Consider the following 13,322-nt stretch of genomic DNA (forward strand, 5'->3'; position numbering starts at 1 on the left):
CTGCTGGAAGGCCCAGGGACCATTAAACTCAAAAAAGGGGTGGGGGGAAAGCTAAGAGTTTTACATAAGCTAACGTTAGAATGTCTTTTCCTTCTTTTCCTCTGATTTCTTCTTTTAAAGGGTCAGGGGAAATGGTCATCAGCCTTTAAGCATTTAAGGCAGAGTTCTTCAAAGATGATGGGAATCACTCATCTGCTATGATCTGGCTTGGGAAATCATTGTAATTACTGTTATTAAGTGTTTAAGAATCTACAGGGAGATAGAGTATTGTACACCAGGCACCGAAAAGCTATAATCTGCCACTGCACCCTACCCCTGAAACCCTGGGGTCTTACAGATTGGAAATAGCTGCATTTTTTTGCTATCCAACAGGAATCGATAATGCAAGAAAGCCTGCTTCCCTTGGCCTGTTCGCACAGCCTGAATGTTGTCTTAGGAATGCTGAAATGTATTAGGTTTGTAACAAACATGGAAAAAATGATAACAGCAAAGACATGATCCCCTAAGTTTCACAAAGGTTGTTAGAAACTTCTCGTCAAATGTTCATTTGCAAATCATGAATTTCTTGAGAGCTTACAAAAACAAATACACGAGTGCACAGTTAAGAAGCCACCACACATATATAAAGAGCATTAAAAATTATGATGAAGCATTTCTAAAATTATAAGGCCATTACAGTGGAAATGTAATTGGAATTAGAAAAACTCAAAGTTTTCCCACCACTCTTCAGATACCTGTCTGAACCATTTCAGTCCTGAGAAATATACCTGGAAAGACCCACTAGCCTTTTGGCCAGAAGTTAGATCAAAATAAAAAAACTTAGTGTGCCTGTCTCAGTTATAGCCTAGTGCCTGGTACGTAATATGTGCTTAGAAAAATATCTTAGGATAGGTCAAAGAAGGAATGAAAAGAAAGGAAAAGGGGCAATCCAGAAACCTGGCTCATGCACACTTTAAGAAACAGAAAGTGACTTTTCAGAACAAAGACGTCTCTGGCCCATGTAAATTCTTCCACTTAGAGCTTCTGAGCAGCACCGATCCGCTTTCGGTCTCGGAAGGAGCGGCCACCTCTGTTTGCCAGGGTTCATCAGGGAGCATGGCTGGCTCTCCAAGGAAGGCCTTTCTGTTGCTCCCTACATGAGCTCAGTGCTTTCTTGCTTCAGACACGAGTCCACAGACACTGCTCCATCTGGGGAGAGCCCACCTCTCCCCACTCATCACTTGGTTAACCCCTACTCATTCCTCAGGGGACCTGCCTCCAGCCCCTTCTTGTTCTTTCTCATAAATCTTGCTCTTTACATTCACAGTATCTGTCAAAATTTTAATTGTATGTTTATCGGGTAATCATTTGTCTAATATCAGTATCCTGTCACAAAACTTTAAACTGCATGAAGGCAAGGACCATATCTGTTTCATACAGTAATTATTATCTAACAGCCTTACTATCATGCCTGGCACATTAAAGACACTCAATAAATATTTGTTTAAAGAATAACAAGGAAAACAGTTATCTTTTGAAGGAAGTTTTCTGCGTGCCGAGTACTCATAGGAAGTTGTTTACAATGCATTATATTCATTTAATACTCCAAAAGGTTATCATCATATCTTGTTCTGTTACTCCCCAAAGTGGCTGGTGATTATCCAAATGCATTCTCCGAGCACCTGACATGCCAGTACACTTGGGCAGGTTTCAATGAAGCAGTTCCACAGTTCCCATAAACATCTATACACCATCCCAGTACTTACCCTTCTGCCTAGAATCTGGTTGATAGCTGCACTTTCTTTCAGAGTACACTCAGCCACGACATTTGCTCTCATTTCTTTCATGTATAACATAAAAGCATTCAGAGGCTTCTTAATGTGAGGTCTTTTTGGCTCCTGCTCCTTTCTCTGTTCATGCTGAGGCTTCCTAAAAGGTGGATGTGGTGGTGTTGGGGGAGGAGGCAGATGAAATAAGGAAAATTTGGGAGGAGAGAAGCAGAGCATCTGTTTACATCTCAGTCAAACTCAGGCTGGGGACAACTCTCTAAGGCTCTCCACAAACCCCTCCCCCCACCTCCCACCAACACCCTTAATTCAGAACAGCAACTCTTCCACTCTAAGAGTGAGGAGCCTTTGGTTTGAGAAAATTCCCCTGGAGCTACCGAAGTGTTGAACACAAAATGGAAATGAGTGTGTGAAGCTGAGCTCCTTAGTCACCTCAGAAAAGCTGAACCTATAGTTGGAGTGGTCATTCCTCTTTCAGAACTGATGTCCTTAACTTTTGCGGGGGAAGGGGGAAGGGCGGAGGGGGTGGGGTGGGCGGTCAAGGACCACTCCGACAAGCTAATGAAACTTCACTCTCTTCCCCAAACGTGTGTTGGCTTTGCCAACATTGGCAGATGTTTTATGAACTATCACATGCTTCCTGCTGCCCCATCCTCTTGTCCCAGTATGAAAACTACACTGAAAAACTCAATTCCTAATCTCTTCAAGGAATCGAGCCGCTTTAACAGCCTGAGACCACTCTGGCCGACAGGCAATCTCGGGCTTGCTTTGCCCCCTTCTCTTGACTTCTGTGCTTTTGTAGCCTCGAAGCAGGGAAACTGCACCCTGGCCAGGCACTGAACTCTCCAAATCATTTCAGTTACAGCCAGGGGCTCCCCAACAATTGGAACCCCACGGAAATTTGGTGGCGGTAAATGGCTACACAGCTCAAGATTATCCAGTGCCTGTTCTCTGAAGATTACTCCATTTTGGTGAGGTTCCCTTGATCTTTTGAGGTCTGTGCTCCTTTCCAACCTCAGAATCAAAATCAGCTCCCAGTGAGAATCAAGCCGCTTAAAGTCTTCAGGGACAGAGCTTTCAAAGTAGAGCTACACTGATTTCCATAATAAAAGAGAGGGGGGAACATTCAACAATTGTGAAGAAGAAATTGTTTAAATCCTCTATATCTTCAGGCATTCACAGGTGAGACCAGATGCAAACTTACACGTGCATCAGGTCACTGTCAGTGTGGGGGTGTTCCTGTTTGACCTGAGGCGTTACAATAGCTGGATGAGGGATGCCAGTTGTGTGGGGACCAGGAGGACCAGGAATCATGTGATGGGAAAACCTAAAAGAAGGAAAGAGAAGAAAAATACATACTACTGGCTGTTGTAGCAAAAGCTAGATGGAATTTTGAAACAATCCACTACAATCCACAAACTGCTATTGGCAGTTATACACAGCAGTATTAACTATAAATTAGAGTGGGATGATAATTAATTTCTTTCCTTTTTGTATTCAGGCAGAAAATACTTATAATAACTCTCTGTATAACAGAGTTTTTTTCCAAACTAATAGTAAAATCTGACATTTTTCCTGGGATAGCTCTAGGCCATAGGATTAAAAAAAATATTGACTCACTTTTCTTGCAAAGCAGTTTTCAAAGAATTTCAGTAAGAGTAATTATTGGAAATATAACACCTTATTACAATTTTGCTTTTAAATTATCTTTAAATAAAAGCTAAAGTCATCACATTTAAAAACCTCCACCTACATTCCCAAATAAACTATCACATTAAGAATCTTATATTGTTGGCTTCTTTACTAATGTTGGGAAAGAATAATTAAGAAAATTAAGGGACAGGAAGATTTTTTTCAGTCTCCAATTTAATAAGGTCACTATTAACATTATCTAAAGTAATTTTCTATGCAGAAAGGATGTCTAAGAGATCTAGCCTTTTGGAGGACTCATAAAATTAAGAGAAGGGTTTAATCAAAGGGAAGAATACAATTCTGCATCAAGGTAAAAACTACATACACTAAATAAAGGCTTTTTCCCAAGTATGCTTATAGACCATAAAAAAAAAAAATCTCAAGACATCCACCACCATCCAACACAAAAAGAGGGAAACTTCCATGCAAAAATAAGTTAATAAGTATATAAGTAAGTAAGTAAATAAATAAATAAATAAATAGAACAGGGATAGTACTTTCAAGAAGCATTTTGGATCATTTGGGTATGCTTTAGAAATCTTTGCTTTTCAAACTGTTTTAAAGTAAACATTCAATTCAGCAAGAATAACATTCTCAGGTTTATCACAGCCTGTCCAATTCCTTCATCTGGGAAGGAAAGAAGAAACTGCTTGAATATGTTATATTTCAGAAACAAATTTTTAAAAATTAAGGCAGCATAGTAAAAATACAAATATTTGGTCAAATAACAATGCTTTGCTATTATTTGCTATTATTTTGCAAATGCAAAAAGACATGATGCCTGTGAGAAAATCCTGTCATTGGACAGTTCTTACCATGTTAAAAAGTGTAAAAATATATTCTGGGGGAAGGATATTAATTTCATCCCCTCCCAATTCAGTAGATTTACAATTTGCTGAACAAATAATGTTGTTTTAAAAAGCTGAAATTCACCACAGAAACTGCAAAGTTTCATACTTATGTAAAAAGTAAAGATTTACAACCAGTTACTAACCCAAAAGTTTGACTTCCAGCACAGTAATGCTAGCTCCCTTGAAAAAGCAACATCAAACACACAGATGATACATCACAAATGTGTGTGTACATCAAGCACAGGGCACAGAAGCCGTCCTTTCCAGAAGCAAAGCATTACACAGAGCAGTGTGGCGGCAGACCTTACAGAGCTTTGCTGGCACTACTATGTCGCCACAGGGCCTGATTCACACACTAGGACACACACCCCAAAAGGCCGGAGAGCCTGTAAGCACCGTTTTTTTCTTTTCTGACAGCCTTGGTCCAGGAAGGCTCTAGACTACCTGGGCATTTTCAAACACTGTCACATTTAACTCATACAACTTTCCTCAAAGAAAGCGAATCATAGAACTTAGACCAAACCAGTCTTTATCCCTCACCCCTGACTCCGACCCCAGCATATTTTGAATAAAACAAGCTCATGTGAGGTCCACTTTCAGGACATTTCATATTCTGCAGTTGGGTGGCAAGGAAGTCTTCTGGATGCACAGTTTCCCAGTGTATCCGAGTCCGTCTCCCCGGTGGGTGCGGCTGGTGCTCGCTGTGGGGTGCAGAGTATATAGCTCCTACCCAGGGATCTCTAGGACACCTAGTGTGAGAGCCAGGCACACTGCACAGACAGACACGTGGCTGAGCTATGCACCCTCCTAGCCGACTGAGAGGCAAGCAGAGGCGCACGAGATGCAAGCGCAGAAAGAGCAACTTGTCCTGGGGTGCCCAGTTTCCACCGCTACCTACCTGGACATGGAAGTGTCGACTGACAGTGAGGATGGGTAGGGTTGCCTGAATCCTCCCGTGATGGGATATACAGGCTGACCTTGCCTGAGGTCACAGAAGAAAGGAACCCATCAATGACAAAACATGAGTAACCAACCAGCAGCAAGAGTTTGATGAGGGGCGAAGAGGGAGGTATTCAAATAGGATTTTGTGGGATATTACAGACCACAGCATTTCTTCAGTTATCCAACTGCTTTCCTTCCTCACCCACCACCCAATCAAAGCATCTTCCGCTTTGAGAAAATCTCCCAGCCTCGACTTTGTAACAGAACCCTGAAAATGGTGAAATATTCCTTTCAGAGAAGGAGCGTAGTAGATTCTTTATCAGAACCAGAGAATTTCAGGAAAAGGAAGAGGAAACGAAACTTTATATAAAAATGAACAAATATTTTAAAAACATTGCCCGGCCCCCCATACCCAGGTGAGAGTCAAGAAGTAAGAGACCAGGTCATTGGGATTGTTTTCTCGCTACTCTGAGAAGTCCATCGCTCCCTCCGTTTTCCCACATCCCACGTTTTTCATTTGCACAGGCTTTATTTCCAGCTGCCACTGATGTAACTCGGCACAGGATTATTGCCCCTACGCATCTTAAGTTCTGAGAGAATGATGATGTAGGTTCGAAGATGTACATATAATCGATTAAATTCAAACAGTTATTGACCGAGAGATTTAAAACTAAAGAGAGAGAGAGCCAGTGAGCTGGAAGGTGCTTGGCAGGACGCCCCTCCTAGTTGAAGAAGAGCTCAAGGAAGGACTCCAAGGTTGGCAGACTGGGGCAATGTGACATGGCTGCTGTTGGAACAGAGAGCCAGATAAAGACAGGAGAGAGGACATCTGTTCAAGTCGAAGCCCTGCTTCCTTGGCGTGAGCAGTGGGGAGGGGAGGAATGGAGAAGGGATGGGAGTGGGAGCGAGGAAAGCTGTGTGCTAATGACAAAATGAAAAAAACAGGCTGCCCTGCATACAGTTATTCTTTCTTCCTCAAACACATTTCCTCCTTTCCTCTACCGTTACAATTTAGAAAACTTCGAAGGCAGCTGTAAGAATTTTTTTTTTTTTTTTTAGAAATAAACGACAAAGAACATTTGGATTCTGAAAAATAAATAAATAAAAGCCCGAACATCAGTTTTCTAGTTCTCTGAACTCAAACTGGAGTTGATTTTATTAAAATTCAAAAGACGTTTTTGTATTTTTTAATTTCTCTCTAGTTATTTGTCATTTACCTCACTTGCCCATTTATAAGCAATGGTAGTATGTAGATATTCAATGTGTCTAAGTTTGTTTCAAAAACATAAGTTTTCATAAAAATCTAGAAAAGAAAAACCACACTGAGCACTTTGTACAGGCATAGCAAATGCCCAAAGCCACAAATTGAATCCATAAAACTATAAGCTTCAAAGCAAATGCTACACAGTCATTTTCTACACATATTAGCAATCGGATTCAATCCATTTCAAAGTCTGTGTTTTTTAAAATCTTTCAAATTGAAATGAAATAAAGTTAGAACCTTGCTTGTTGATGTGAAATTTCCTCAACTCCACAAGAGTTATCATTCATAAAGCTAATTTCCATGGATGGAAAAGTAGAACATGTGTTCAAATGCCTGGCTGAAGTTTATAGGAAGGGAAGGTTCTTACCAGCCAAGAGGAGGGGTAATCTGTCCAACACCACCTGGGGACAGTGGGTAAAAGGTGGGGATCTCGGGAGCCGGAGGGTGTCTGGACATGCCTAGTGAAAAAAAAACCAGAGAGAGGTAGAGTACTCAGATTCATAGGACATTTGACTCTTAGAGCAACAGAAAGGCAATAAAATGCTTCATGCCATTACTTCTTAAGGTCTAGAATGAAAAACATTTATTTATCAGCTCTATTTAACAAGTCAGTTTGTTGTCTTTTCTCAAGGTTTCAATTTGAGAAAACAGGTCTTAAAATAGTACATCATGAGAAACTCCTGAAAGAGTAAAACAGTCATAAAATAAGACTTTTACATTATTTAGTTTGCCCGCTTTATTTCATTTCGGTTAAGAAAATGGTAGGCAATTGTTTTTGTGTAGAATGGAAAATGAGAGCCCTTCATAAGTAAATGGCTTGCCATGGTGCTCAAGGATTAGGTAAATTGCCACTTTCATATTTATTGGCTCCCTTATGGACACATAGATTTGGGAAATGTGATACCTCAGAGGATCAACGATTAATTAGGAATCATCTTCAGCCCCATAATGGTCACACTTGATATGATTCATTTGGTCTCTGCCACTTCAGCTCCAACTAAGCCCTTCATCAAGTTGAGTCCTCTGGGCTTCAAGGTCAAGCTGTTCTGGATTAGCTGTATTCCACAGAAAATGAGAGTGCCACCAAATTGCTCCTTGAGCTCATACTCCCTGGAGTACACTGTCCTATAACTGTAAAAACCACCTAAAAATTATACCTAATCCTAGACCCAAAAGGCATCTCCATCTCTTTGTTTATATCTTACCTTGGGTACAGAAAAGAAGGGGTAAGACACATGCATAAAAATGCAAAATATAAAAATAGTATATTTGGTGGAAAGTGATTGTGAACAGAAAAAAAAGGCACAACGGTTTCTTTACACAGCTAAACCAGCTTTGAAAGACCATTTCCACATATAAACACACCAGGCTGAACACCTAGAAGATGCATTCAGTGGTTGTAAATACACTGGCCAGTGTGTGGAACTGGGTGAGCACATGGAAGATCTCTTCACACTAGTCCATGTTCGGAGTATGCTCAGAACATCACATCAGTGATTCTGTGTAGGAGCGACTCAGCAGAACAAAAAAATACAAACTAGCTGGATTTGTTTTTACTACCCGAAGGAGGAAGGAGGGAACTAACATTTACTTAGCACCTGCTACATGCCAGTTCCTATGCTGGGCATTTGACTGTTTCTATTAAAATTCTATTCATATTTCAAATACCCATCTCCCACAGAATATTCTCTAACTTTTACAGCTCTGAGAAATCTCTTTCTTCTTTGAATCTACAACATTTTATTTGTACTTTTAACATGTTACTTAAGATGTTCTTCATTTTGTTTTATAGTTAGTTTTCGCAGATGATTTCCTGCATGAGTTTAAATACTGCTTGGGAAAAAGAGGCCATGTTTTACCAAGCTATGTATTAAACCATGTTGTTTCAGAGAAGGTCCTCGATACATACTTTTGAATGACTGAACAAATGAACAAGTGAAATAAACAGTATTTAAACAAACCCATTCCCCATGCTGAGTTAAAATTATCACGCATTTTGCAGGTACATACAAAGTACACGATGTGGCTTAGGTCATCATGTTAATGGAAAAAAATAGATCTGTGTTTTCTAAACAGCTTACTGTTTTAAGATCCTGTTTCCACAGATTCCTAGAAGTGTGTGACTTTCCATCAGTTGCTGTCTACTGAAGACACACTTCACATCATTCATTTAACTGATGCTTACGGAACACTTAGTATGTGCTGGAGGCTATATACAGCACAGCCTTAGAGATTTTTAAGCTTTTATAAGTAACTTCTTAGGAAGTTATTTGTTTTTATTTTGTAAAATCAGAATAAAAATGGAAAAGAGGTTGTTGTGAGGAATAAATGCATTTATATATGTTATGCAGAAAGGGCCTGGTATTTAGTTTTGATTTTTCAGACCTATAATGCTGTGTGTTTTTCTGTAAATGATACAGAAGCAGACCTTGGTAACAATGTAGAGAAGCAAATAAGATTCATGTTATAGTTTTATACTTTATTATTTATATCTAAGTTGGTACTTGTAAATAATAAAAAAAACATAGATAAAACCCAAAAGGGATATAACTGAAACCAAAAGAAATCACTAAAGGCCCCAAAAGATAACATTTGAAGTAAAAATCTCTTACTTTGTCCTTTTTCTAATTTTTCTTTTAACACTGCCATCAACACCTCGTACATGCTGAAATAAATGAATGACCGCACGGGGCACCGAGGATTGAATTTTTAGTATATTTGTACAACATACTGGTTTATATTGTGTATCCTAGATTTTCAGAGCTGTCATTTTGAAAATAATCTATACTTTTTTTTTTAATCTTGAAAAATAAAAGAAGCAACAACAAATTCTTGAGAGTTTATAAAAAAACTGTTATCAAATAAATTATTCTTGTCTCCTACAAATTTATTTTGATCCACCCAGTGACATGGAGCAAAGGCACCTATCAGGTCACTCAGACTGATGAGACATGGCTCCTCCTTTCCTGAAAAAGGCAGGGCTCTCACCTTGTTTGGAGTTGACATCTGATGGGATGTGTGACGGGTGTGATCCTGGAGAAAAGTGCTCGTCGCTGTAAGTGATGAGGGGGGTGAGAGGATGGACAGCATGGGATGGCTGCACCACGGGCACTTTATTTGACTGCAAAGTAACCACAAGGTCAACCGTTAATATAGATGCCCAGCTCCTGTCTCTTCTTCCAAAGAAAAAGACACACGATAACAGTAAGTAGACACTAGCATAACCCAAGAATCATCTCCAGATCCGGACAACTGAAATCATACTCATTTAGATCTTCAGAATGTGTCCATGTTAAATACTCAAGTATGTGAAAATCCCATCAGGAGACTATCGGTTATTTAACCACACCCCTTTGGAGATTTCGGTTGATTACTAGTATTCTATGACATCGATCTGCACGTATATATTTTTACATGTATATATACATATACACACACACACATACATATACATATATATATTTTTACATATATGTACATATATTCCCTTTAAAATTATCTCCTCAGGTTGAGTTCAACAAAGAGTTGTGTGTACAAAAGTTATGAATGTTTGTTAAACTCTTTATTCATTATATATGTCTGGCAATAAAAAGGCACTCAACAAAAAAATTTTTCACTGAACAAATAAATTAATAAGTATTGCCAATTTGAAAGACAAATTTTTAAACAACCCAACGAATATAAATTTGGCACACTTGGACGTTCCCTTAGTTTACAGAATTCATGATTCTATAGTTGTACATCTTTAAGAACTATGTTATACCATTTTTTCATGTTTTATAGCTTTGTCAATCAAACACGACAATCGCTTTAGCCCTATTCAGTTCATCTTTACGTTCTCCAGTTTCCATAAGAATTAACTGAAAAAGGGAAATTTCCAATCTTGAGTTTACTGAATAATATGAAACAGTTTGTAAGAACAGTTAAAGTTTGTATTTTATGTATTCTAACATATTTTGCCTTATATTTGTTTCAAGATAAATTTATTTAAATTGGAAGTCTAAAACTATATAACAATACCACTTTTTAAAGATACAAGTTATTTATTTGGACTTCATCAATTTGAAATCTGGGATCCTTTTGTTTTGTTAAAGCCGAATTTCTCCCCGCCCCCACCCTAAAGTGCTTATTAAGCAAATCAATAATGTAAACAAGACTCAGGCAGTTTAACCTAATTAGGGAGATAGGTTTTTACAGAAACATCACATTTCCCCCCTCCCCCAAAAGAAGGTAAACTCAGCACAATGATATACATGCAAAATATGTTTCTGATTTTAAACACACCTAAGTAAGTAAAGTAGTATTAGGAGGATCTCTATTTACAAACAGTTTAGTAATAAGTTACTTGTGAATTTAAGAGGAAAAGGATACAATGAATTTTGAATATTCTCTAATTCACTATTTCAGACATGCCTTCACCATAATTAGTTTGAATTAATGAGATTTTTTACTGTACTATAGACTAAGATGCATGTGAAATGTTTCTCCAGAAGCAAATATCTGTATTTAAAAACTTAAGAAAATGCCTGAAAAATGTACAGGATAAAGTGCTTATAAAGTCGACCCATATCTGAATGGCTGTGGGCCCAGTAACACACTTGTGTATGGTGACTGCACCTATGACATACGCTAATTTTGTATTTGATGTTTTTTACAAATTAGGTATAAAAAGTATGTGGCTCCAACAAGAAGGTCTACCCTCGGGAAAATTAAGAGCAATTATCCTAGTACCACTTAATTCTCTTTACAGCCAATAATAGTAATTCTCTATACCCTATCATTACAACCTTCACCCAAAAGAAACTTATAATTTAAAAGGGGGGGGGGAATCACACTTTTTTAGACAATGACATAATTTCCATACTAGATTTCTCCTATTTTATAATTATCAGCTCCTCTCTAATGGTAGAACTTGCGTAGCTCGTATAGCCCCTGGCATTTATTAAATAGAGCACCATTATCAAAGCCACACAGTCTTTTCTCTATATACCTCAGCACAGACATCTATGCATATGAATGTGTACAAGGCTAAAAAAAAATGTTTCAATGCTTTTCAAGTGTTAATGATGCAGTCTGCCAAATACACAGATGAGCTTCTTAAATACAGGAATTTAGAATGCTAGAGGAGATAGCGAGTGGGTACAGGGATAGGAGGATATTGTTCTAACCACTTTTTAAAACGGAAACAAAAATCTCAAAACCCAAATGCTAAAGTGAATTCAACTATACTTTAGAATAACTGCTTTGAGTGTCATTTTTCAAAAGTCTCATAAGAAACATAATTGCCAATCTACAGAGATATTTTCTTAGGGTAGTTATAAAGAGTAAGCATTGCAGAAATCCTCTGGAAATACATATTTTTTGCATGCCTTTCTTATTTCCAGAGCACCACCTTAAGGAACTTGCATTAGCAGGCAGTATCTTCCTAATGTCTGACCTATCCCTCCAGTCATATAGCTCAGAATCTGGTGCCATGAATTTTTGCTAAATTATGCTATCCTTGCTCTCCTCCTAATTTTACGGTTTTCAACACAGATTTGCTTTCCTGTGGGAAGGAGATAAGAAGCCAAGGATTTTAATTTAAGCTCTGGCCTTGTCTTATATTTTGCAAGATAGACAGTGAAAGCAGTACTAGTAGTGTGCTAAAGCCAACAAGGATTATGTCCATTTCTGTGGCCAAATAATAAAAGCAATATGAAATCTCAATAATATGTGTGAGCATAATTCTAAGGTTTATATTTGCTTCCCGCCAGCCACCTCCACTATGCATACAACCTACACTATACATCGCCATCATTACGGCCAAGTAAGTGTCCTGGGCCCTAAACTTGGGCTTCTCCTGAAAGCAGGAGGCGCTGTCCTTTGACACTATACGCATACACTAGGAGAAAACCCAGGCACTGCCACTCAGAGGTAAGTTTCAAGGCGGACAATATAACCATTCTTAATTCTAGTCCTCAGATCTCCAGATCTCCAAATAACGTGTTATATTGTAGGGTGAGGCGAAGAGGGTGGGGGAGAAGGAATAACCAAGTGACAAGTTAGTCTCTACAAAATTCATCTAACTACATTATAATGCACGCTTACACATGTGTACGTGGGCCCATGTGTATATTTATTAAGCACCAAAAATGCACTAAGCACTATTCTAGTATCGATGGCCAACACTGACAAAGTCCCTATTTTCATGCTGCTTCTTTTCTAGAAGTCTGGAAGTGGGGGTGGGGGTACTGGAGATAAAGAATATGTAAACAACAATAACAAAAATTAAGTAAAGTCTGAGACCAGGACATCAAGTACTATGACTTGAAAAAGGAAACTGATGACAGGAGAGACTGTTAAAGCTGTAAGAAACCAAAAGCTCGTTTAGTCCAAGATCTTTATTCTCTGAGAGGAAACAGAGGTCACCAGGGAACGGGTGATCAAGCCAGGACTATTGTCAGCACTCGGAATAATGCAGGGCTGCTCGCTACACACCTCTAGTGATACAGGGTCACTGTGAATACAATGTGAGTGGAACCCCTGAGTCACTCGACAAGGTAGGATCAAGCAGCACAGAAATTCCACCTCTGTGCACCTAGAACCTCACTTAACAGAACCCAAGTCTCCTGACTCCCAGTCTGGTGCTTGTTCTACTACACACTTCCCTGTAAGGGAGAAGGAAGGGTAAATATCATTTTGATTTTTTTTTCATTCATAGGTACAGTCAGATAAGTTTTGGCTTCCAGTGGAAAAGCACAGGAATTCCCAATGTGTGTCCTTTGTTTCATTTTCCCAGGGTTAGAGCATGCACAACTACTCTGCCTT

General features: G+C 38.8%; 1 protein-coding gene across 7 annotated transcripts in view; it reads right to left on the bottom strand.

The window, feature by feature from the left end:
* LEF1 (lymphoid enhancer binding factor 1) overlaps positions 1–13,322 on the bottom strand; it is a 103,654-nt gene that overhangs the window by 21,523 nt on the left and 68,809 nt on the right. For 4 of the 7 annotated variants that reach the window (XM_006918900.2, XM_015594904.2, XM_006918899.3 and 1 more), the window contains exons 4-8: positions 9,504–9,636; positions 6,883–6,973; positions 5,208–5,291; positions 2,971–3,093; positions 1,746–1,908 (exon numbers count right to left, since the gene is read on the bottom strand). In XM_006918900.2, coding sequence (XP_006918962.1) covers positions 1,746–1,908; positions 2,971–3,093; positions 5,208–5,291; positions 6,883–6,973; positions 9,504–9,636 — 594 coding nt within the window. The remainder of the gene's footprint in view (positions 1–1,745; positions 1,909–2,970; positions 3,094–5,207; positions 5,292–6,882; positions 6,974–9,503; positions 9,637–13,322) is intronic. The other 3 variants (XM_006918905.1, XM_006918901.2, XM_006918902.2) reach the window with 1 other exon arrangement.

This window comes from Pteropus alecto, unplaced genomic scaffold, assembly GCF_000325575.1.
Source record: "Pteropus alecto unplaced genomic scaffold, ASM32557v1 scaffold5, whole genome shotgun sequence".
Classification (NCBI taxonomy): Eukaryota; Metazoa; Chordata; class Mammalia; order Chiroptera; family Pteropodidae; genus Pteropus; species Pteropus alecto.